This window comes from Pseudophryne corroboree, chromosome 1 (genome assembly GCF_028390025.1).
Source record: "Pseudophryne corroboree isolate aPseCor3 chromosome 1, aPseCor3.hap2, whole genome shotgun sequence".
Taxonomy (NCBI): domain Eukaryota; kingdom Metazoa; phylum Chordata; class Amphibia; order Anura; family Myobatrachidae; genus Pseudophryne; species Pseudophryne corroboree.
The window spans coordinates 171,949,093-171,971,222 of record NC_086444.1 but is presented as its reverse complement, the minus strand read 5'-3'; the positions used below and the strand labels follow the sequence as shown (position 1 = coordinate 171,971,222).

At 46.7% G+C, this 22,130-nt stretch overlaps 1 protein-coding gene across 1 annotated transcript in view; it reads left to right on the top strand.

Annotated features, from left to right (window-relative positions):
• The window catches only part of LOC134893243 (baculoviral IAP repeat-containing protein 1f-like), a 217,664-nt gene that overhangs the window by 149,014 nt on the left and 46,520 nt on the right, over nt 1-22,130 (top strand). Inside the window, exons 14-15 of the mRNA XM_063913674.1 lie at nt 6,198-6,371; nt 7,753-7,914. Coding sequence (XP_063769744.1) covers nt 6,198-6,371; nt 7,753-7,914 — 336 coding nt within the window. The remainder of the gene's footprint in view (nt 1-6,197; nt 6,372-7,752; nt 7,915-22,130) is intronic.

The window sequence follows — 22,130 nt, the reverse complement described above, 5'->3', positions numbered from 1 at the left end:
TTTCTTCGTTAGGCCGTGAGTAAAATACCAAACTCTTTTGCAAATTTACTTGGCGCAGTCGCATTGCGAATGTTGCGCATGCGCAGTTTGCGACTAATCGCTCCGTTGCGAAAAAATCTTACGAGCGAACAACTCGGATGAGGGCCTTTGACTGTTCCCAGAATGCACATCACCCCGCCTCCCAGCACAGGAGCTCAGTTTTGTAAGTTGGTGCTGCAGTAAGCAGGCACTTAACAGAGGGGCTGCTCCAAGCAGCCCTAAGAAAAGCTTTTTATGAGGTAAAAAGTGAAGACTTCAAGGGCAGCAGCGGTGGTAAATGTCTTGTGACATTCATTGCTGCAGCTCCAGCTCTCCCCAGCGGCGCTGTACACTCCCGAGCCCTGGTTGCCGGGTACCTACAGCGGAGGCTCCGGTTTTCTTCATGTTAGACACACACGGCTGGGGCTCTCCAGGATCGCGTGGCCGCGCTTCGGGAGGTGGTAAGTGGGTCCCACTTGCGGGACCCGGTCTTTATCGCGATCCGGCGTGGTCAGTGGGAGGCGGGTTGCGCGCGCTGGCGGTGGACACTGTGGCAGTACAGGCGATCCCACTAGATCACCAGGGCATGGGCGCAGGTCAGGTTTTCTCCCTAAACCAATTCTTATATCGCCCACAGTACCCGGTGGTTTTGCCAGCAGAGGGGATAAGGCTTAGACCTGAAGCCCCTCCCCCAGCCCCAGGGCGCCATTTTTACCAAGTGTTCCCGCCCTGGAGCTGCATATCTGTCTTTTCCTCACTCCCTGTCAGTGTCTGCGGCGCCATTATCCCTCAGCTCACTGTTCCTGGGACTGCTTGGGCAAATCCTCCTATGTAAAGCGGCCTGGTTGTCAGCGCTGTGCCTTTACATGCCACTTAAGTATTCTACCTGGCTTTTAGACAGTGATAGTTAAGAAAGAGTGCATTTAGTCAGGGTTTTATTATAGTACAATTACCCTGTGATATACATCCAGTTCTTACTGTGTACTGTTATATCTATTGTTATATAGCTGTGTAAGCTAGTCCAGTGCAGTATTATTGTCGGTAATAACCTCTGCATTGTACAAACTGTGACTTTCTGTGTGTGCATTTGATAGCTGAGTGGTGTCCATTTCGTTTCTTTCACTCAACCTGCTATCCCTATATTCCATAACCTGAGGGGGCTTGGTGCGTCAGGTGTTATCTAATATAGGATTTTCAAAAAGATATACTGTATTACGTATTTTTCTCTGTGATTTAGTCACCATGTCTCTCCTTTATCTCTGCTAGTGCTGACTACACTGCGCAGGGGTTTGGGCTAGAGATATTGTGCTGCTGACAAATTGTACTGTTACCTGATACTGCAAGTTATATCATGTCTGCTTCTGAGGGTAACGGTTCTGGGGCTGAACACACTGCCGGTGTTGCTGAAGCCGCAGATAACTATGAGGAGAATATAGCAGCTTTGTGCTCTGGTTCTGGGGGCTCCTTGCCCCCCAGTGGGACGGTGGCAACGGGGGCAAATAATGACCCGCCGTGGGATGCTTTTTCCACGCTTCTGCTTACGCTAGTTCATAAACTGACACCCCCTATGGGACCCCCAATGCCGGTACAACTGTATGTGGTCCCTGCAGCTAACCCGCCGTGGGTGGACAATTTATCTGCTCAATTAAAGAAGTTGAACCAGTCCTTGAGTACTAAAAAGTCTGACCAATGCTCGCCTAAGTCCAAGAGGTCCTCTAAGCGAGCGCTCAATCCACTGCTGTCACTGACACCTCGTTTGATGAAGACGGCACATATACTGACCCCTCAGGTTCTGACTCAGATACGGCTGATGGGGAGGGTAGTTCACATGTGGATGTTCCTGATCTTTTGGAGGCTATTAAATTAATTCTGCAGATTACGGATGATCCCAAGCCATCCGTCCCTCCTAAGAAACCAGATAGGTTCAAGCGTCAGAAGGTGGTTAAACAAGTTTTACCTCACTTTGACCACCTAGTGGATATACGTCAGGAACCCTGGGAAAGCCCGGGTACGAAGTTTGTGCCTCAAAAGAAGATGCTGGCTCGCTATCCCCTCGCGCCAGAGCTGTCTAATAATTGGGAAACGCCTCCTCCAGTGGACTCACATGTGGCTAGGGTGGTGGTTTACTCAGCTCTACCTGTCACTACCGTCACGTCTCTAAAAGAGCCTACGGATAAATGTGTGGAGGGTTGTCTAAAAGCGATTTACACCCTCACGGGTGCTGCACAAAGGCCCACTATCGCAGCTACATGGGCTGCAGAGGCTATTGAAGCATGGGCTTTGGAGTTAGAAGCTGAAATCTCTTCTGACCATGCTAGACAATGCTTGTCATATATTGTCACAGCTTCTCGATAAATTAAAGAGGAGGCTTCTGATGCCGGTATCCTGGCAGCCCTCTACTACGTCAGTCCTGGCTCGCCGGATATTGTGGCTGAGATCCTGGTCTGTGGATCTGGACTCTAGAAAAACCCTGGAGGTACTCCCTTTCAAGGGAGATATTCTGTTTGGGGAGGACTTAAATATGATAGTGGCTGACTTGGCTACTGCCAAAACTGCCTGTCTGCCTAATACCGCTCCTTCTGTGTCGAAGGCTAAAGGTACGTCCTTTCGCCCCTTTCGTCCTTCAGGTAAAGCAAAAGGTCAGGCGTACCATGAGCAGGCCTGCACTTCCAAACCTGATAAGCCGAAGCCCAAAAGAGCCTGGGCTGCCCGTCAGCCAGCTGCCAAGACCGATAAGCCTGCTGCATGACCGGGCGGGCCTCCCCCTGGGGGATCCCAGGGTGGGGGGCCGGCTTCTAGGGTATATCTAGGAATGGTTGAAGACCACTTCAGATGCCTGGGTACGGGAAGTCGTCACTCGAGGTTACGTCATAGCCTTCAAATACTGACCCTCTCATCGATTTTGCCAGACAGACGTCCCTTTGGACCAGACAAAGGCAAAAGCTCTACACTCGGTGGTACAGACCCTCCTGGATACAGGAGTCGTAGTACAGGTGCCTCTTGCTCAGAGGGGCTGGGGGTACTATTCTCCGCTGTTTCTAGTCCCGAAACCGAATGGGTCCTCCCGGCCCATTCTCAACCTCAAGGCATTGAACAGGTTTGTGAAGGTTTCCAAGTTCTGTATGGAAACCCTTCGCTCTATAGTTCTGGCCTTGGAACCTGGGGACTACATGGTCTCCCTGGACATACAGGATGCTTACCTGCATATTCCTATAGCAGCGCTACATTAGCAATACCTGAGGTTTGCGATTGGCATCCTCCATTACCAGTTTTGGGCGTTACCTTTTGGTTTAACAACGGCTCCGCGAGTCTTCACCAAAATCATGGCGGTGATGATGGTGGTACTCCGCCGTCAAGGGGTCAGGATACTGCCGTATCTGGATGACTTGTTAATCCTGGCAAATTCCCCAGATCTTCTCCAACGTCATCTGGATATGACGGTCCGGTTTCTACAAGCCCATGGGTGGCTCATCAACTGGAAGAAATCCTCCCTGGTCCCTGCTCAGAGCATGGTGCACCTGGGAGCGTTGTTGGACACTCACAACCAGAGGTTGTTCTTGTCTCAGGAGAAAGTCCTGAAGCTTCAGGACAGGATTCGTTGCTTCCTTTCTCGTCCGCATGTGTCGATACATTCGGCAATGCAGGTGCTGGGCCTAATGGTATCAGCATTCGACATGGTGGAGTATGCTCAATTCCATTATCGCCCCCTCCAGAGGCTGATTCTAGCCAAGTGGGATGGCCTGCCTCACCGAATCAGATCTCAAATGATCTTATTGACTCCAGAGGTCCGTCTGTCGCTACACTGGTGGCTCCGGGACCAACAATTGTGCAGGGGTCGTCCCTTCTGGATATCCAACTGGGTCCTGTTGACAACAGATGCCAGTCTAATAGGTTGGGGCGCGGTGCTGGAGCAACACTCCCTTCAGGGTCGGTGGACCAAGGAGTAATCTCTCCTCTCGATCAACATTCTGGAATTGCGGGCGGTCTTCAATGCGTTGAACCTGGCCCAGCATTTAATTCAGAACCATCCTGTTCAAGTACAGTCGGACAACGCCACCACAGTGGCTTACATAAATCATCAAGGCGGCACTCAAAGCCATTTGGCAATGAAGGAAGTCTCACGGATTCTACATTGGGCGGAACGCCATCTACCGGCCATATCGGCAATATTCATTCCGGGAGTCCTGAATTGGGAAGCGGACTTTCTCAGTCATCAGGACATGCATGCCGGCGAGTGGGGCCTCCATCCAGAAGTGTTTCAACTCCTCGTGGAAAAGTGGGGTCTTCCAGACGTGGATCTGATGGCGTCTCGACACAATCACAAGGTTCCGGTCTTCGGAGCAAGGACAAAGGATCCTCAAGCAGCATTCGTGGATGCGCTGGTGGTGCCGTGGAGGTTTCGGCTGCTGTATGTGTTCCCTCCGGTGTCACTCCTGCCCAGGGTAATTCGGAAGTTCAAGCAAGAAAAAGGAAATCTGCTTCTCATAGCTCAGGCGTGGCCTAGACGGCACTGGTTCTCAGACCTTCAGGGTCTATCGTCAGAGCGTCCAATTCTACTTCCTCAACGCCCAGACCTCCTCGTTCAGGGCCCCTGTGTCTACCAGGACCTAGCCCGGCTGTCTTTGACGGCGTGGCTCTTGAAGCTTCCGTCTTGAGGGCTAAGGGTTTTTCTGAAGAGGTCATTAAAACTATGTTGCGGGCCCGGAAACCGGCTTCTGCTCGGATTTACCATAGGGTCTGGCATTCCTACTTTGTTTGGTGCGCATCTAACAATCATGACGCTTCCACGTTTAGTACAGCCAAGCTTTTGGCTTTTCTGCAGCAAGGCCTAGAGTTGGGCCTGCGTCTGGCCTCCCTAAAGGTTCATATTTCTGCCTTGTCGGTGTGGTTTCAGAGAAAAATTGCGACTTTGCCTGATGTTCATACTTTCACTCAGGGTGTGTTGCGTATCCAACCTCCCTATGTCCCGCCTGTGGGACTTGTCGGTGGTTTTGGAGGTGTTGCAGGAGTTTCCGTTTGAACCCCTTGGTTCAGCTGACCTTAAATGGCTTTCCCTTAAGGTGGTGTTCTTGCTGGCTATTGCCTCTGCTAGAAGAGTGTCGGATCTGGGTGCCTTGTCTTGTAGTTCCCCATATCTGATTTTTCACCGTGATCGGGCGGTTCTTAGGACTCGTCCCGGATCTTTAGCTAAGGTGGTTTCTTCGTTCCACCTTAATCAGGAGATTGTGGTTCCAGCCTTTGTCTCTCCTGATTTGTCTCCCAAAGAGCGGTCTTTGGATGTAGTACGGGCTCTCCGTATCTATGTGAAGAGAACTGCTTCTATCCGAAAATCTGATTCTCTTTTTGTTTTGTTTGGATTTCACAAACGTGGCTGGCCTGCTCACAAGCAGACCCTGGCCAGATGGATTAGAATGGTGATTGCACATGCTTATGTGAAGGCTGGTCTCTCTGCTCCTGTTCACATTAAGGCCCATTCTACTCGGTCTGTTGGACCTTCTTGGGTGGCCCAACGTGGTGCGACCCTTGAACAATTGTGCAAGGCGGCTACGTGGTCTTCCGGGAACACGTTCATAAGGTTCTATGCCTTCGATACTGCCGCTTCCCAGGATGTTTCATTTGGACGCCGGGTTCTTGTGCCCGCTACAATGCGTCCCCTCCCATAAGGAACTGCTTTAGGACATCCCCATTGTCCAATCCTTGTGGAGCCCAGTGTACCCCGCAGCAGAAAACGAGTTTTATGGTAAGAACTTACCTTTGTTAAAACTCTTTCTGCGAGGTACACTGGGCTCCACAAGGCGCCCACCCTGACGCACTTAGCTTCTTTGGGTTGGTATGGAATTAGCCGCTGACACTTCTCTTGTCGTGAGAGTGTGGTGTATGTGGCTACTAACTGTTGTCGTCTCTTTTCCTGCTACTGCATTGGGCTGGTTAACTAAAAACTGAGCTCCTGTGGTGGGAGGCGGGGTGATGTAGGAGGCGGCGCTGTGCATTCTGGGAACAGTCAAAGCTTTGAGCCTGTTGGTGCCTCGGATCAAGATCCTACTCTACACCCCATTGTCCAATCCTTGTGGAGCCCAATGTACCTCGCAGAAAGAGTTTTAACAAAGGTAAGTTCTTACCATAAAACTCGTTATTTCATACAGATGTTATATAACATAACTATATATTGCCTTCTTCAGAGTTGTTGCTTTTAAACATACACCATCTGAAAGAGTTGAAGGAAATTGTGCTGTACTGCTCAGATGGTGAATGGGATTTAATTGAGAATTTCCCTGATGAATTTAAAAGCCTGAACAGAATTGAAAGATTAGTGTTTACAAATGTTAATATGAAAGGACAGACCTCCCGATTAGGTAAGTTTTATACTTTAATAATTTTAAGTTTACATATTTTATCTAGCTTTTGAGTTTCTTTGTTTAAAACAGATTAACCACTTTCAGTAGCGGCAGTCAAGATACGGTGGTCAGAATACCGGCATGCCGACAGCCTAAATTCCAAACAGGGGCTCTTATTGAAACTAATTATAACCCTCCCTCCCCCCGGCAGCCTAACTAACCCAAGCACCCCCACCACCCCCACAGCCTAATCCTAACCCCCCCCCCTCCCCACCGCAGCCTAAGCTTAACTCTCTCGCTGCAACCTAACCCTCCCCAGCATTCTTATGTTTGTCTGGATTCCTGCGTCTGCATTCTGACAGGTGTCGGGATCCTGTCCGTCGGGATACCAACAACATCCGCATGAGACACAAGCTTTATCTGACTAAATTTGTAAGAACATAAACCACATTTTATTCTTGTGTTGATTGCCAATGGTTTAATGTCATCAAAATTAAAAACATGTACATTCTACTCCTCACATGGGTACTAAATCAAAAGTGCAACCTTCTTATTCATTTGGAAATTTGGAGAATAGACAGTGTTATCAGCAATGGGGATTAGTATAAAACAACCTTCACTTCTGCAGATGGGCACTATTAGTAGCGTGTGATTTCCTTTGCTTTATGCAACGCTTTCATACAGTGTCGGACTGGGGCATGAAGGGCCCCCCGGGGGAATGCAGTGTTAGGGGTCCATGCTTAGAGGCTTAGCTAACCATTAGTGAGTGCATAACATATAGTGAATACTGCTAGTGCATGCGTAATAATGTACCAGATTAATAACAGCAATGCACTGCAGAAAAACACCATAGTTCTGTGCAGTATAATAATGCCCTCTCCTCCGAGGACACCACTCCCCTCCTAAGACCCTCTTCTTCTTATAGTAGAGAGGAGGCCTTCTCTGAGTTTGCAGAGGTCCTGAACAAGCATGCTCAGACTAGACCCCGACTTTGCAGTATTGACACTTGGGGGCACGGAAGACTCAGAACAGCATCACTGGGGCCCTCACAAATTTTCCACCCCTGAGTAGTGATGTTTAGGAATAAGTGGCATTAAAGTTGCGTCTGATGTTATTTAAGCTTTGAGGCATTTTTTTTACCTTATAGCCATGGTATCAAATAAGAGTTTTAACAAAGGTCCAGGTTCACACAGCTGTACAACTAATAGTGACTAAAACACCATTGTATGGGTGGATTTCAATTGTTCGAAAAGTCGGTTGGGTGTCTGTTTTTTCTGTCTATTAGATAAGAAAAAAACAGACACCCAACTGACTTTTCAAACAATTAAATACCCCCTTATTTGTCAAAAATGACTATTGCCACCATTCATCCATATTGTATATGCATCTTACTTTGCAGCAGAGTTTATCGAACAGTTCTCCAATCTGATCTCCTTCACGCTGAAATGTAGATGGTTCCCTGAGTTTGAGAAGCTTATTACTTCCTTATGCCGCAATGGAAAAATGCAGGAAATCTGTTTTCCCGAATTTGCATTATGTGACAAGGAGATAATCCTTCTGGGTAAGATACTCTCAGTTGTCTTCAAGTCCTTACCAGGGTAGCTGAGAGCAGCCATGTGCTCGGGTACTAGGGGGGCATGGCCAAATCCAAATGGGATCAAACATGAACATTTGATATCTCCCAACTTCATTAGAGTCTGGACAAAAGTACAGAAACATAGTACAGTCCACTCAAATCTGGACTTTCCTGCCAAAACTGGAACAGTTGGGAGGTACAGTATATGTAAATTGAAAAACTTGAAAATATTGAACAGGGACCAGACAAGGGTGAGTATCTGTTATATAATTGTATATAGTGTCTGTCTAGCACAAGCACAATAAAACCATATACTCAAGACACCCCCTGGTGATGCATGGGCATACATGCTTCTATCAGAAATTGGGGGACCTGGATGAGGAATTAGGCTACTGTGAGAAATCTCAGGGTGGATGTGGGGTTCACTTCCATGTGAGAAGTCGAGGGGGGGTGGACTTAATGTGAGAAGTAGGGATGAGATCAGATTTTAGTGTAAGTACTTTTTGGGGTTGACTTCAAAATAATATAGGGCGAGATGGATGAGAGGTAGAATAGGGGTAAAGATAGAGAATAGGGGGAGATGGGGAGAAAGAATATCGGGGGAGATGGGAGAATAGATGTAGGGAGGGAATAGGGGGAAATGTGTGACCGATAAATGGGAGGAATAGGTGGAGAAAGATAATAGGATTTTAATAACCTACCGGTAAATCCTTTTCTCGTAGTCCGTAGAGGATGCTGGGGTCCATTTTAGTACCATGGGGTATTGACGGTTCCGCAGGAGCCTTTGGCACTTTAAGACTTTTTAACAGTGTGAACTGGCTCCTCCCTCGATGCCCCTCCTCCAGACCTCAGTATAGGAACTGTGCCCGAGGAGACGGACAACTTCGAGAGAAGAAGCTACGTTAAGCTAGTGGCGAGATTCACACCAGCTCACACCATAGAAAACACGCCGCATAACATGGCCTTCAACATAACCCATGCTAACGTGCATGCCTAACGTAACAGCAACTGCTGTAAAACATCTTAACACATGAAAATCTGTGTAAAAAGACAAAACGTAATTGCAGGAAAAAATGAGCACTTGGCGGGCGCCCAGCATCCTCTACGGACTACGAGAAAAGGATTTACCGGTAGGTTATTAAAATCCTATTTTCTGTTACGTCCTAGAGGATGCAGGGGTCCATTTTAGTACCATGGGGATGTACCAAAGCTCCCAGTATGGGCGGGAAAGTGCTAATGTTCCTGCAGAACTGACTGACCAAATTGAAGGTCGTCAGCAGCCAAGGTGTCAAACTTGTAAAACTTAGCAAACGTGTTGCACCTGACCAAGTAGCTGCTCGGCAAATCTGCAATGCCGAAACACCCCGGGCATCCGCCCAGGACGAACCCACTTTCCTGGTAGAGTGAGCTTTTACCAAACTCGGTAACGGCAATCCTGCCGTGGAATGAGCGTGCTGAATGGTACCTCTGATCCAGCACGCAAGAGTCTGCTTAAAGGCAGGACACCCAATCTTGTTGTGGTTATAAAGGACAAACAAATCATCTATTTTCCTAATCTGAGTCCTCAATGCTCTGACGACATCCAAGGACTTTGAAACGGCTGAGGTGTCAGAAGCCACTGGCACCACCACTGATTGGTTGAAATGGAAAGGATACACAACCTTCGGAAGAAAATGCTGATGCGTCCACCGTTCAGCCCAATCTTCATAAAAAATCTAATAAGGACTCTTGTGAGACAGAGCCCCTTGCTAAGACACTCTTCTGTCTGATGCCAAGACCAACAGCATGACCACTTTTCAAGTGAGAAACTTCAACTCCACCTCTTGCAGAGGCTCAAACCAGTCCGATTTAAGGAACTGCAACACCACATGAAGATCCCATGGCACCGCAGGAGGCCCTAAGGGAGGTCGGATGCGCAGCACATCCTTCACGAACGTCTGAACCTCAGGAAGGGAAACCAACTGTTTCTGCAAGATAATGGACAAGGCCGAAATTTGGACCTTGATAGACCCTAATCTCAAGCCAGCATCCACACCCACCTGTAGAAATAGGAGAAAACATCTTAATTGAAACTCCACCGCAGGAGACTTCTTGGATTCACACCAAGATACATATTTTCTCCAAAAACGATGGTAATGTTTGAACGTTACCCCTTTCCTAGCCAGAAAAAGTGTGGGAATGACTTCATTGGGAATACCCTTACGGGCTAGGATCTGGCGCTCAACAGCCATGCCATCAAACGCAGCCGCGGTAAGTCTTGATAAACAAATGGCCCCCACTGAAGCAGGTCCTTGCGAAGAGGAAGAGGCCGAGGATCTTCCAGTAATAACTCCTGAAGATCTGGATACCAAGCCCTCCTTGGCCAGTCTGGAGCAATGAGTATTGCTCGAACCCTTGTTCTTCTGATGATCTTGAGAACTTTTGGTATTAGTGGAAGTGGAGGGAACAGATACACCGACTGGAACACCCACTGGGTCACCAGTGCATCTACTGCTATAGCTTGTGGGTCTCTTGACCTGGAACAATATTTCTGAAGCCTCTTCTTGAGACGTGATGCCATCATATCTACTTGAGGAACGCCCCAACGACATGCTACCTCTGCAAAGACCTCTGGGTGGAGGCCCCATTCTCCTGGATGGAGATCGTGTCTGCTGAGGAAGTCTGCTTCCCAGTTGTCGACTCCCGGAATGAAAATTGCCGACAGAGCTTTTGCATGTCTCTCTGCCCAGAGGAGTATTTTTGTCACCTCTGCCATAGCCGCTCTGCTTTTTGTTCTGCCCTGACGGTTTATGTAAGCTACTGCCGTTACATTGTCTGACTGGATCTGTACGGGACGACCTTGAAGAAGGTGTGCCGCTTGATGAAGGCTGTTGTACACAGCTCTCAATCCCAGAATGTATATGTGAAGGAGTACATCTTGACTTGACTATCTTCCTTGGTAGCTTTCCCCTCACGTGACTGCTCCCCAACCTCGGAGGCTTGCATCTGTGGTCACCAGGTTCCAAGTCTGAATCCCGAACCTGCGTCCCTCCAGGAGGCGAGAACTTTGAAGCCACCACAGGAGTGAAATTCTGGCTTTCGTCGACAGGATTATCTTCTGATGCATGTGTAGATGCGATCCGGACCACTTGTCCAGTAGGTCCCACTGGAACACCCTGGCATGGAATCGGCCATATTTTCTGGATTTCCAGAGCCTTTTCCACCGTTAGAAATACTTTCTATACTCTGGCGTCCAGTATCATTCCCAGAAATTATAACCTCATTGTCGGTTCCAATTGTGATTTTGGAAGGTTGATGATCCAACCGTGCCATTGAAGCACCGTCAGGGACAGTGCACTGTTCTGCACTAACGTCTCCCTGGAACTCGCTTTTATCAGGAGATCGTCCAGGTAAGGAATTAAATTGACTCCTTTCTTGCAAAGGAGAATCATCATCTCCGCCATCACCTTGGCGAATATCCTCGGAGCCGTGGAGAGCCCGAAAAGCAATGTCTGGAACTGGTAGTGGGAGTTCAGAACCACAAACCTCAGATATGTCTGTGGAAGGTATATGGGAACATGCAAATAAGCATCCTTGATGTCCACCTACACCGTAATTTCCTTCTCCTCCAAACTGGAGATTACTGCTCTCAGGGACTCCATTGTGAATTTGAACCTGTTCAGGAAAAGATTCAACGATTTTAGGTTTTAAATCGGTCTTACCGAGCCGTCCGGCTTTGGCACTACAAACAGGCTTGAATGAAACCCTGTTTCCTGTTGAAGTACAAGGACTATGGAAAATCTTTTGTCTCGACATAATTTCTGTATTGCGTCCAGAACTGTTGTTCTGTCCTGAACAGAAACTGGTAAGGCTGATTTGAAAAATTGGCATGGGGAAAGAGTTTGAACTTCCAACTTGTAACCTTGAGTCTCTAATATACAAGGATCTAGATCTGAGTAAACCCAGATCTGGCTGAAGAATAGTGGACGGGCCCTCACCCGATCTTACTCCCGCAGGGGAGCCCCAGCGTCATGCTGTGGTTTTAGCAGAAGCAGCTGTGGCTTCTGCTCTTGGGAACTGATGGTGTTGTGGGTTTCCTACCTCTTCCCCGCCCCTGTCCTGCGAAGAAGGGGGTACCTTTTGCTTTCTTTGTTGGGCTGAAAGGAGTGCATCGTATGAGTATGATATCCTTTCCTAGCCGGAGCAGCTGCAGAAGGCAGAAATTCAGATTTGCCCAATGTAGTCGTTGAAATCATGGCATCCAGCTTGTCTCCAAAGGGGGCCTCACCATTATAAGGGAGCGCCTCAATATTTCTATTTGATTCCGCATCAGCATTCCATTGGCGGATCCATAGAGCCCTGCGGCTGAAATCTCCGTATCGGAGAATCTTGAACCAATCACAACAACATCCCTCATAGCCTCAATTAAGTAACCTGCAGTATGTTATAACTTATAACATGACCGAGAGTTAGGACTAGGTTATCCTTATCAACTGTGTCTATATTAACTAGCAAGTTGTCTGACCATTTTTCTACAGCGTTACCCACCCACGCACAAGCAATGGTGGGCCTGAGCAACATGCCGTTATCCATATAAATGGATTTTAATTTTTTTTCTAATGTACGGTCAGCAGGATCCTTTAATGAAGCTGACCCTGGAGCAGGCAACATGATTTTCTTAGACAGCCTAGTAACTAAGGTGTGTAGGGGTGATTCCCATTTGTGCCTATCGTCCTCAGGGAAAGGGTACACTACACATATCCTTCTAGGAATAGTAAATTTCTTTCTGGGTTTGCCCAGAGGATTTTTCAAAGCATGCATTCAAGTCCTTTGAAAAAGGAAAAGTCACCACCTGCTGTTTATTTAATTTACAATCATCTTTTCTTGCAGGTACCGGTGTGGTATCTAAACTCCAACACCTCTTTCATAGCGACTATCATACATACATTGAATCCTTATGGCTAATTTGGGGCCCCCCCTCTCAAATCCCCAGTGTCGACCTCAGTGTCGGAATCTGTGTCAGTGTCCCCTTGTATGAACTGCGTCAGAGACCTGTTCTGGGAACTGGAGGGGTCCCGAGTGGATGACGTGGAATGATCAGCAATGCCTCCTCCACAGACTGTCGGTTGTACCTTTGCAAGCTTTGACAATTTACTTTGCAACTTTCTCACCCACACTGGCTCCTTCTGAGAGGGAAGGGCCATCTCATTACCCTCATGTGCATTCAAAACGGTTTCCTCTGGGGAAGAGCTCTCTCCTGACATGTTACACACGTGTACACACACACACACACACACACACACACACACACACACACACACACACTATCATACAGGGGAGCTATCGGGGGCAGACTCACACTAATGTCTGTCAGAGAAAACACAGAGGGATTCGCCAGTCCACACACTGCGCCCATATGTAAACCGTATAAGTACTACACAATTACTGCGCTATTTCAATGTTAGGTCCGCAGACCTAATGTGATAAACACTCCTTTACCCTTCTATAACACCCTGGTACCTGTATCAGCGTTGTCATGAACATCGTTCAGGAGCTTCACACTGGCGTTTCTGCAGGAGAAAAATGGCGCCCAGTGAGTGTTCTGCCGTCCTGTAATGGAGCGATTCAGCCTCAGTAATGTAATATTTATACTGGCTGGAGATTTAGTACACCAGCGGCTAACATGTGTGTATTTTTTTTAGCCAGTGAGAGTAAGGTTTCTTCCATGCCGCTCAGAGCACGGAGAGATTGTGGGGGTCATTCCGACCCGTTCGCACGCATCGGTTCTTCGCTGCGGTGCGAACGGGTCGGAACTGCGGTTGCGCTGCGCCCGCAATGTGCATCGTTGCCCGGCGATGGCCGTTGCCGGGCAGCAGGCAGAACAAAGAAGAAAGTGATCGCTAGCGCGATCGCAAGAAGATTGACAGGGAGGAGGCGTTCCGGGGCGTCTACTCATCGTTTCCAAGGCGCGGTGAGGCAAACGCAGGCAGATCCAGGAGTTTGGAGGGCGGATGTCTGACGTCAATCTCGGTACCTTCGTCGCTGGATCCGTTGCACAGGGTAAGTAGCTAATACCCTGGTCTTGTTTTTCTTGAAACTTTTTTAGCATAGCAGGGCTGCACAAGTGATCGCAGCCCTGCTAAGCTAAAATACACTCCCCCATAGGCGGCGTCAAGTTGATCGCACCAGCAGCAAAAAGTTGCTATGTGCGATCAACTCGGAATGACCCCCTTTGTCTATGAGAGATTTTGACTCTGCATTTTCCCTTGAACTGGCAGTAGGAGATTTTGACTAACTTTACCAGCGATTTTGACTAAGTGTGCAAGCGATTTTGGCTATTGGCAATTTTGGCTAACTCATTTAAGCAAGGGGATGCTTTTTCTTTTCCAGCGACCTAGCCAAAATTGACTGGCCTGCAGAGTCTATTTTTGGCAGCGATAGCGACCTGGCGGGGACGCGCATTGCTATCGCTGGCTGTGTACACACAGAGCATTTGCACTAACTTTCTGAGCGATTTTGACTATATAGTCAAAATCGCTCAGCTATATCGCTCCATGTGTATGGACCTTTAGCCACAGTCCTGTCTTCTCAGATACCAACTTATCAGCGACTAACGCAGGATTTCTAGTAGTGATGTGCAGTCAAGGGGGCAGAGGAATTACAACCTAACCTGTCGTACTCCAGTGTACTCTAGAGTTTTGACTATAAAAATTATTAGAATAATACAAAGAACTCATAATTATCATTTTTGGATTATTCTAATCATTTTTTGTAGTCAAAACTCATCAAATTTGCAGGGCTCTGCTGGAAATACAGGGAGAGACCAAAGGTGAAGCAGCTATGAGCTCAGCCTCCCCTCTGTGCACGAGAAACTGCCTAGTACACTGTGGCCACTATTACTACAAAACAAAGCATAAGTAGAGGCAGCTATCAGATCTGCCTCACTGCGGGGGTGTGGCTTGATGCAGTGTCAGGAAACCTATCCAAGAAGTTCCCCAGCACACAACTAGGAGCAGCCAATATGAAGTAGAAGCTGATGATCAAAACAGCTAATATGCAGGGGAACGTGCAGGTACAGATGTAGCCACCTTTATCTTGACTGGCTGAGGCGTTTGTCCCGAATTGAGCATACGCAGCGTACCGGGGCGTAGGGAGGCGCGCCTAGTCACAGAGAGGCGTACCTAATCGCACGGAGGCAGACAGAGCGTTTGGCGTTACCTTTACGTGTAATACCTGCGATGTTAGTTTTTTCCAGACACTTTATTATTTTTTTTATTCACATAAACCAGGGCAAAGCTGCAGGAGCGGTTCTACTGTTAAGGTTCTATGCACCGTACAGTACACATACAATTCTGTAGCAGGGCAGACTCAATAGAAATGGCTACCACCTATGACTCCTTGCCCCAGGGAGGCCCTAGGCTACGGAGCAAGTAACAGTCCAGATTTTGCAGGGGCAATGCTGAAGGAGCGTCACAATCCCCTAGCTAAAATATACAGGGGCGATAGGAATAAGCGAGGTCTATGCGCATTACGGTACACCGGACTCGATCACATAGCACACTGGCAAAATGGCCGCTGCCCCTGAACCCCCATCACGTGGCAGGCAGCGCTCGGATATGGAGTGAGAGATGGCATAAGTTTTGCAGGCTACGGGGCAATGCTGAAGGAGCGTCACAATACCCTAGCCAAAATACACAGGGGCGATAGAGATAAGAGAGGTCTATGCACATTACGTTACACCGGGCTCGATCGCATAGCAAACTGACAAAACACAAGTTTTACATAAAGCAGGGCAAATCTGCAGGAGAGTTTCTACTATCAATGTTCTATGCACCGTACGGTACACATACAATTCTACAGCAGGGCAGACTCAATTGAAATGGCTACCGCCTGTGACTCCTAGCTCCATGGAGGCACTCGGCTATAGAGCAAGTAACAGCACAGATTTTGCAGGCTGAGGGGCAATGCTGAAGGAGCGTCAGAATCCCCTAGCTAAAATACACAGGGGCGATAGGGATAAGCGAGGTCTATGCACATAATGATACATCGGACCCCATCGCATCGCAAAGTGACAAAATGTCCGAGGCACGTGAACCCCTGCCTTGTGGCAGCAGTCAGCTATGGAGCAAGCAACGGCATAGGTTTTGCAGGCTACGGGGTAATGCTGAAGGAGCGTCAGAATCCCCTAGCTAAAATACACAGGGGTGATAGGGATAAGCGAGGTCTATGCACATAACGATACACCGCAAAGTTCCCCATGGTTTTGATTATGCCTTTTCTTTGAACACGGTATTTTCCACTGCCTCGCCCCACCCCCATCCCACTTTCCCCTTCCCCCCTGGGAGCCTGCAAAGTACATGCAGTAGACAGGGAGGGAGTTCCGATCAGGTTACAAGACATGTGCAACAGTATACTACTGTATGTAGGAAAATCCCCCGCCCACTCTGAATTATGTGAAACCTGTGTGCACCCTTCCATTGAATGTAAAACAAAGAAAAAATAATAATAAAGTGAATGTTACAGGAACACATTAAAAAAAAGGTTGGCACTTCCTTCCCATTGGTGTTGGTTTATGCCTTAGGGGACTCGAACGCTAATACTTGTATTTCAAAAGCATGGTATTTTCCACCACCTCTCCCTACCCCCATCGCCCTTCCCCCCTGGGAGCCTGCACAGGTCATGCAGTGGACAGGGAGGGAGTTCAGGTCAGGTACAATACACAAATGCCGACGATCTACAGTACTGTGTTGCTCAGTTAGTTGCGTCGGAATACACTAATTTATACTCATTACTGCTGTGTATTTGTATATCAGAATAAGAATCAGCTTTATTGGCCAGGTGTACTCGCATACACTAGGAATTGTTTGTGGTACAATGCATCGCCAAGCAGCAACATGAAAGGGGAATACATGGCATAAGAAGGGGGAAAAACATAGCATACATTTCAAACATTACACATATAAGTTCATACTGCACATTGCAACTGTACAATAGACTCGACATATTATACATGTAAGACTAAAAACGAAGGCTACTTGGCAGAGCAGCACCGAGGCAGCCATCCGCGGCACCAACTAGAACTCAAACAATGCACATAATACAGAAGATTTAAGTATTACACATCAAAAGATAAACCACACAGACAAAAAAATATATATATAGTGGAATGAATCGCTGCTGCAGATTTACTTTGATATATGTGAAACCTATGTATAATGGAGAGAGATGAAAGCTCCTCAGTAAGTTCCTGGATGCCAAATCACCGTACTTAGTATCTCTGTACAGTATGTTCTATTAGGGTACTAATTAGCTGGTCGTGCTAATTAGTACCTTAATAGAAAATACTATACAGAGATACTAAGGATGGTGATTTGGCAACCAGGAACTTAGGGAGGAGCTTTTATCTCTCTATATTATACATAGAAAGATTAAACTTGCCACTGTACGTTACAAGCTGTTCGTGCTAATTAGTACACTAGTAGAACCTACTGTACAGAGATATTAAGTACAGTGATTTGGCATCCAGGAACTTAGGGAGGAGCTTTTATCTCTCTCCATTATACTTAGAAATATTACAATGGAGAGAGATAAAAGCTCCTCCCTAAGTTCCTGGATTCCAAATCACTGTACTTAGTATCTCTGTACAGTATGTTCTACTAGTGTACTAATTAGCACGAACAGCTTGTAACGTACAGTGGCAAGTTTAATCTTTCCATGTATAATATAGAGAGATAAAAGCTCCTCCCTAAGTTCCTGGTTGCCAAATCACCGTCCTTAGTATATCTATATAGTATTTTCTATTAGGGTACTAATTAGCACGAACAGCTAATTAGTACCCTAATAGAACATACTGTACAGAGATACTAAGTACGGTGATTTGGCATCCAGGAACTTACTGAGGAGCTTTTGTCTCTCTCCATTATACATAGAAAGATTAAACTTGCCACTGTACGTCACAAGCTGTTCGTGCTAATTAGTACCCTAATAGAACATACTGTACAGAGATACTAAGTACGGTGATTTGGCAGCCGGTTAAAAGCTGTTCGTCCTAATTAGTACACTAGTAGAACATACTGTACAGAGATACTAAGGACGGTGGTTTGGCATCTAGGAACTTACAGAGGAGCTTTTATCTCTCCATTATACATAGAAAGATTAAACTTGCCACTGTACGTTACAAGCTGTTCGTGCTAATTAGTACACTAGAAGAACATACTGGGGACTCGGACTCATACAGTACTTGCATTTTAAAAGCACGGTATTTTCCACCGCCTCCCGTTAGCCCATCGCCCTTCCCCCCTGGGAGCCTGCACAGGTCATGCAGTAGACAACAGGGAGGGAGTTATTCACATAAACCAGGGCAAAACTGCAGGAGCGGTTGTACTGTTAAAGTTCTATGCACCATACGGTACACATACAATTCTGTAGCAGGGCAGACTCAATTGAAATGGCTACTGCCTGTGACTCCTTGCCCCATGGAGGCCCTGTGCTATGGAGCAAGTAACAGCACAGATTTTGTAGGTCACGGGGCAATGCTGAAGGAGCGTCAGAATCCCCTAGCTAAAATACACAGGGGTGATAGGGATAAGCGAGGTCTATGCACTTAACGATACACCGCAAAGTTCCCCATGGTTTTGATTATGCCTTTTCTTTGAACACGGTATTTTCCACTGCATCGCCCTACCCCCATCCCACTTTCCCCTTCCCCCCTGGGAGCCTGCAAAGTACATGCAGTAGACAGGGAGGGGGTTCCGATCAGGTTACAAGACATGTGCAACAGTATATTACTGTATGTAGGAAAATCCCCCGCCCACTCTGATTTATATGAAACCTGTGTGCACCCTTCCATTGAATGTATAACAAAGAAAAAAAAATAATAATAAATTGAATGTTACAGGAACACATTTAAAAAAAGGTTGGCACTTCTTTCCCATTGGTGTTGGTTTATGCCTTAGGGGACTCGGACACTAATACTTGTATTTCAAAAGCACTGTATTTTCCACCGCCTCTCCCTACCCCCATCGCCCTTCCTTCTGGGAGCCTGCACAAGTCATGCAGTGGACAGGTAGGGAGTTCAGGTCAGGTACAATACACAAATGCCGACGATCTACAGTACTGTGTTGCTCAGTTAGTTGCGTCGGAATACACTAATTTATACTCATTACCGCTGTGAATGAATCGCTGCTGCAGATTTACTTTGATTTATGGGAAACCTGTGTGCACCCTTTCATTGAATGTATAACAAAGAATAAAAAATAATAAAGTGAATGTCACGGGAACATATTGGCACTTTGGGACTTAAACCTGGGACTCTCAGCATGGGAGGTGAGAGCCTTTATCGCTAGGTTGGTATGGGAGACAATTAGCTACTGGAGGGTACCAACCCCAAGTTTCTGTGACCCCCACAAGGCTCATGGCAAGCGTCGGAACCCATGGTGGGTCTGAATTAACGGGCCCATTATAGTCTATGGGAAAATGGGTCCACTTTGCGTACTGATATCTCTGGTTATGGGTGTCCCAGAGACTCAGGACTGGTACCATACAAAAGAGTTGACTCTTGGCTTTCGGGGCAGACCAACCACTAGTTTATGTGACACTGGAAAGGGAAACGGTAAGCAACCGTGTATCGGGTCCCCTCCAGTTGTCCGCCTAGCTTGCACAGGATGCAGGGTTTCTGGCTAGATAGGAAATACTGTACAGAAATGCTAAGCATGGTAATTTGACATCCAGGAACATAGGGAGGAGTTTTTATCTCTCTCCATTATACTTAGAAAAATTACACTTGCCACTGTACGTTACAAGCTGTTCGTGCTAAATAGTACCCTAATAGAACATACTGTACAGAGATACTAAGTACGGTGATTTGGCATCCAGTTAAAAGCTGTTCTTGCTAATTAGTACACTAGTAGAACATACTGTACAGAGATACTAAGTGATTTGGCATCCACGAATTTAGGGAGGAGCTTTAATCTCTCTCCATTGTAATCTTTCTAAGTATAATGGAGAGAGATAAAAGCTCCTCCCTAAGTTCCTGGGTGCCAAATTACCGTCCTTAGTATCTCTGTACTCTATGTTCTACTAGTGTACTAATTAGCACGAACAGCTTGTAACATACAGTGGCAAGTTTAATCTTTCTATGTATAATGGAGAGAGATAAAAGCTCCTCTGTAAGTTCCTAGATGCCAAATCACCGTCCTTAGTATCTCTGTACAGGATGTTCTACTAGTGTACTAATTAGCAAGAACAGCTATTAACTGGATGCCAAATCACCGTACTTAGTATCTCTGTACAGTATGTTCTATTAGGGTACTATTTAGCACAAACAGCTTGTAACGTACAGCGGAAAGTTTAATCTTTCTATGTATAATGGAGAGAGATAAAAGCTCCTCCCTAAGTTCCTGGATGCCTACTTAGTATCTCTGTACAGTATGTTCTATTAGGGTACTAATTAGCTGTTCGTGCTAATTAGTACCCTAATAGAAAATACTATACAGAGATACTAAGGACGGTGATTTGGCAACCAGGAACTTAGGGAGGAGCTTTTATCTCTCTATATTATACATAGAAAGATCAAACCTGCCACTGTACGTTACAAGCTGCTCGTGCTAATTAGTACACTAGTAGAACATACTGTACAGAGATACTACGGACAGTGATTTGGCATCCAGGAACTTAGGGAGGTGCTTTTATTTCTCTCAATTATACTTAGAAAGATTACAATGGAGAGAGATTAAAGCTCATCCCTAAATTCCTGGATGCCAAATCACTGTACTTGGTATCTCTGTACAGTATGTTCTACTAGTGTACTAATTAGCACGAACAGCTTGTAACCTACAGTGGCAAGTTTAATCTTTCTATGTATAATATAGAGAGATAAAAGCTCCTCCCTAAGTTCCTGGTTGCCTAATCACCGTACTTAGTATCTCTGTACAGTATGTTCTATTAGGGTACTAATTAGCTGTTCGTGCTAATTAGTACCCTAATAGAACATACTGTACAGAGACACTAAGTACGGTGATTTGGCATCCAGGAACTTACTGAGGAGCTTTTATCTCTCTCCATTATACATAGAAAGATTAAACTTGCCGTTGTACGTTACAAGCTGTTTGTGCTAATTAGTACCCTAATAGAACATACTGTACAGAGATACTAAGTACGGTGATTTGGCATCCAGTTAAAAGCGGTTTGTGCTAATTAGTACACTAGTAAAACATACTGTACAGTGATACTAAGGACGGTGATTTGGCATCTAGGAACTTACAGAGGAGCTTTTATCTCTCCATTATACATAGAAAGATTAAACTTGCCACTGTACGTTACAAGCTGTTCGTGCTAATTAGTACACTAGAAGAACATACTGGGGACTCGGACTCATACAGTACTTGCATTTCAAAAGCACGGCATTTTCCACCGCCTCCCGCTAGCCCATCGCCCTTCACCCCTGGGAGCCTGCACAGGTCATGCAGTAGACAACAGGGAGGGAGTTATTCACATAAACCAGGGCAAAGCTGCAGGAGCGGTTGTACTGTTAAGGTTCTATGCACCATACGGTACACATACAATTCTGTAGCAGGGCAGACTCAATTGAAATGGCTACCGCCTGTGACTCCTTGCCCTATGGAGACCCTCGGCTATGGAGCAAGTAACAGCACAGATTTTGTAGGTCACGGGGCAATGCTGAAGGAGTGTCAGAATCCCCTAGCTAAAATACACAGGGTCGATAGGGATAAGCGAGGTCTATGCACTTAACGATACCCCAGACCCCATCGCATCACAAAGTGACAAAATGTCCAAGGCACATGAACATCCGCCTTGCGTCAGCACTCAGCTATGGAGCGAGTGACGGCATAGGTTTTGCAGGCTACGGGGCAGTGCTGAAGGAGCGTCGGAATCCCCTAGCTAAAATACACAGGGGCGATAGGGTTAAGCGAGGTCTATGCACATAATGTTACAAGGCGGGGGGTTCATGTGCTTTGGACATTTTGTCACTTTGCGATGCGATGGGGTCTGGTGTATCGTTATGTGCATAGACCTCGCTTATCCCCATCGACCCTGTGTATTTTAGCTAAAGGATTCTGACGCTCCTTCAGCAATGGCCCGTTCTTTGAACACAGTATTTTCCACTGCCTCGCCCTACCCCCATCCCACTTTCCCCTTCCCCCCTGGGAGCCTGCACAGTTCATTCAGTAGACAGGTAGGGAGTTCCGATCAGGTTACAAGAC